At 33.0% G+C, this 2,500-nt stretch overlaps 1 protein-coding gene across 1 annotated transcript in view; it reads left to right on the top strand.

The window, feature by feature from the left end:
• Positions 1-2,500, top strand: part of LOC107653188 (serum response factor-like) — an 18,467-nt gene that overhangs the window by 11,981 nt on the left and 3,986 nt on the right. Inside the window, exon 4 of the mRNA XM_016439853.1 lies at positions 1,377-1,493. Within this exon, the coding sequence (XP_016295339.1) occupies positions 1,377-1,493 (117 nt within the window). The remainder of the gene's footprint in view (positions 1-1,376; positions 1,494-2,500) is intronic.

The raw sequence follows: 2,500 nt of genomic DNA, 5'->3' as shown, positions 1-2,500 counted from the left end.
TCTCGCCTTTTTAACCACTGAATTTTCAAGACTTAGCCTATCCAGTCTTTTGTGATTTCCTGGAAAACATTCAAATTCTTTAAAAAATATTTTAATTTGAGATTTTATGAACTTCCAGTCATGTGTGATTTACTTGACAAGAATTAAGAAGAAGGATTTTTAAAAAGTTTATGTTCACAATTTCTATATATTTTTAAAAATGTTTTAGCCTTCTGCATAACCTGAAAAATGTATATTTGTTTTTAAAAAATATCCATGGTGTTTTCAGATTTAATTAATTTCTATGACTTTCAGTCATTTGCGATTTACTGGATAAGAATTAAGTGTAAGGAATTTTAAAAATAGTTTTACTAACAATTTCTACATTTTAATATGTTTTAGACCTTAGCATAACTAGTAAAATAATATTCATAGTAAAAATGCCTATGATGTTTTTAGATTTCATTAATATCTGTGACTTTTCCAGCTCTAGAAGTCACACTTTTAAAATCCTTATATATCCCAGTTTTCCTGATACTTAAAAGACAGAGACGCGTCGAGAGAGTTAAAGTTAATGCTCGTTTTGTCTTATTTTAAATCATTTTGAGTCGTCTCGCTGTCACTAGGTCAGAGGATGTTGCTCATGAGCTGCATCTTCATCATCTTCATCATCATCATCACACGTGAAGTATTGGGAGTATCATGCTCATCAGGAGACAAGCACTTCGTGATATCAATCTGAATAACAATAAGCTCTTACTGTGTATTGTGTACTGAATATTCAGAGTCACGTGATGAGAACGAGCGCAGCTGTGAGACGTGAGCAGGATCCGTCTGATCGGCCGTACAACTCCAGGAGTCTCTTCTGCTCACTGAGGCTGCATTTATTAGATCAAAACTAGAGTAAAAATAATGAAATATTATTACAATGTAAAACAGCTGTCTTCTAAGTGAATATCTGTTAAACTGTAATGTATTTCTGTGATGCGCAGCTGTATTTTCAGCATCATTACTCCAGTCTTCAGTGTCACATGATCTTCAGAAATCATTCTAATATGCTGATTTGCTGCTCGAGAAACACTTCTGATTATTAGCAATGTTGAAAACATTAATATTTTTGTGGAAACCATGATACATTTTATTTTTCAGAATTCACAGATGAACAGAAAGTTCAGAAGAACAGCATTTATCTTTAGTCACATTATAAATGTATTTACTGTCACTTTTAATCAATTTAATGCGTCCTTGATGAATAAAAGTATTACTTTCTTTAAAACAAAAGCATTGTGCGTTTGAAATAAACATGGTGGTAACAGCTGCATAATGCTGCAGAATCAGACCCGGCTCATGCTCTCTGTGTATTGTCCTCAGTGTGTTTGCTCTGTGTGTGTCTCCAGGCTCTCCGTTTGCTCCCGGGACTCCTGCGATTCCTCTCGGTCAGAGCATCACAGCGTCCTCGTCACCGCAGGGTCAGCAGGCCGTGTTCCGTCTGCCGGCCGCCGTCTCGCTCACCGGTGCGTCTCCAGCACACCCTCACTAGTGCACACTCGGACACTAGCGTGCTTCATTCAGTGCTGCTTAGTTCAGCTTTTCACAGACTAGAAGTTCCTGTTGTTTTCTGCGCTGATCGTCACAGATCTCGCATTTCCACCCACATATTTTCATGCAAATTTTGGCATATTGCATAAACAACACCGATATGCAAAATGCACGTGAAATCTTAAAATGTGCATAAAAAACAGATTTTTTTTATATTTGGTAAGAAACCATGCATTATGCACTATGATGGATAGCACATTTACTGAATAAATTACTGATGCACAACAAAAAAAATTATAAAATAAATCAAACAAATAAAAATGAATGAAAACTATATAGACATATTAAAATAAAAAAATAATAGAAATGACAATATAACAAAATTACTAAAACTTTAAAATTAAAATAAAATTCAATATATTAACAAAAACTATAATAGTAACTCAATACTAAAATAAAACTGATGCAAACCATGATAAATGTTTTATATATTTGTGTCATTTATTGTGAACCAGAATTATTTTAGTATAATTTAGTTAATATTATACAGTTTTCGTTGATATTTTGAAGTAGTTTATATTTTCTGTTTTCATTTGAATTTTAGTTAAAGTTTTAGTAATTTTTTTGTCATTTTTATCAGCTTTTTTTTTTTTTAATATGTCGATATAGTTTTTAACTCATTTTTATTTCAGTTTTAGTTATTTTAGCACATCAAGTTAAACTAAAAGTGAAAGAGAAATGCTGCCTTGGAAACTTGCTGAAATTAAACAACTTTGAGATTTTTTATATTTTATTTTATTTCAAGTAACAAAATGTTCTCAGTTTTAGTAACAGCACTGTTTCGAGCACATGGTTCACTCACACATACACTTCGATCAGTATCACATTCACTGGCACTGATGATTAGGTTGTGTGTGTGTGTGTGTGTGTGTGTGTGTGTGTGTGTGTGTGAGAGTGTGTGTGTGTGTGAGTGTGTGTGTGT

Source organism: Sinocyclocheilus anshuiensis, unplaced genomic scaffold (genome assembly GCF_001515605.1).
Source record: "Sinocyclocheilus anshuiensis isolate Anshui unplaced genomic scaffold, SAMN03320099.WGS_v1.1 scaffold2700, whole genome shotgun sequence".
NCBI classification, from domain to species: Eukaryota; Metazoa; Chordata; class Actinopteri; order Cypriniformes; family Cyprinidae; genus Sinocyclocheilus; species Sinocyclocheilus anshuiensis.
The sequence above is the reverse complement of the archived record's forward strand: the minus strand, read 5'-3'. Positions and strand labels throughout refer to the sequence as shown.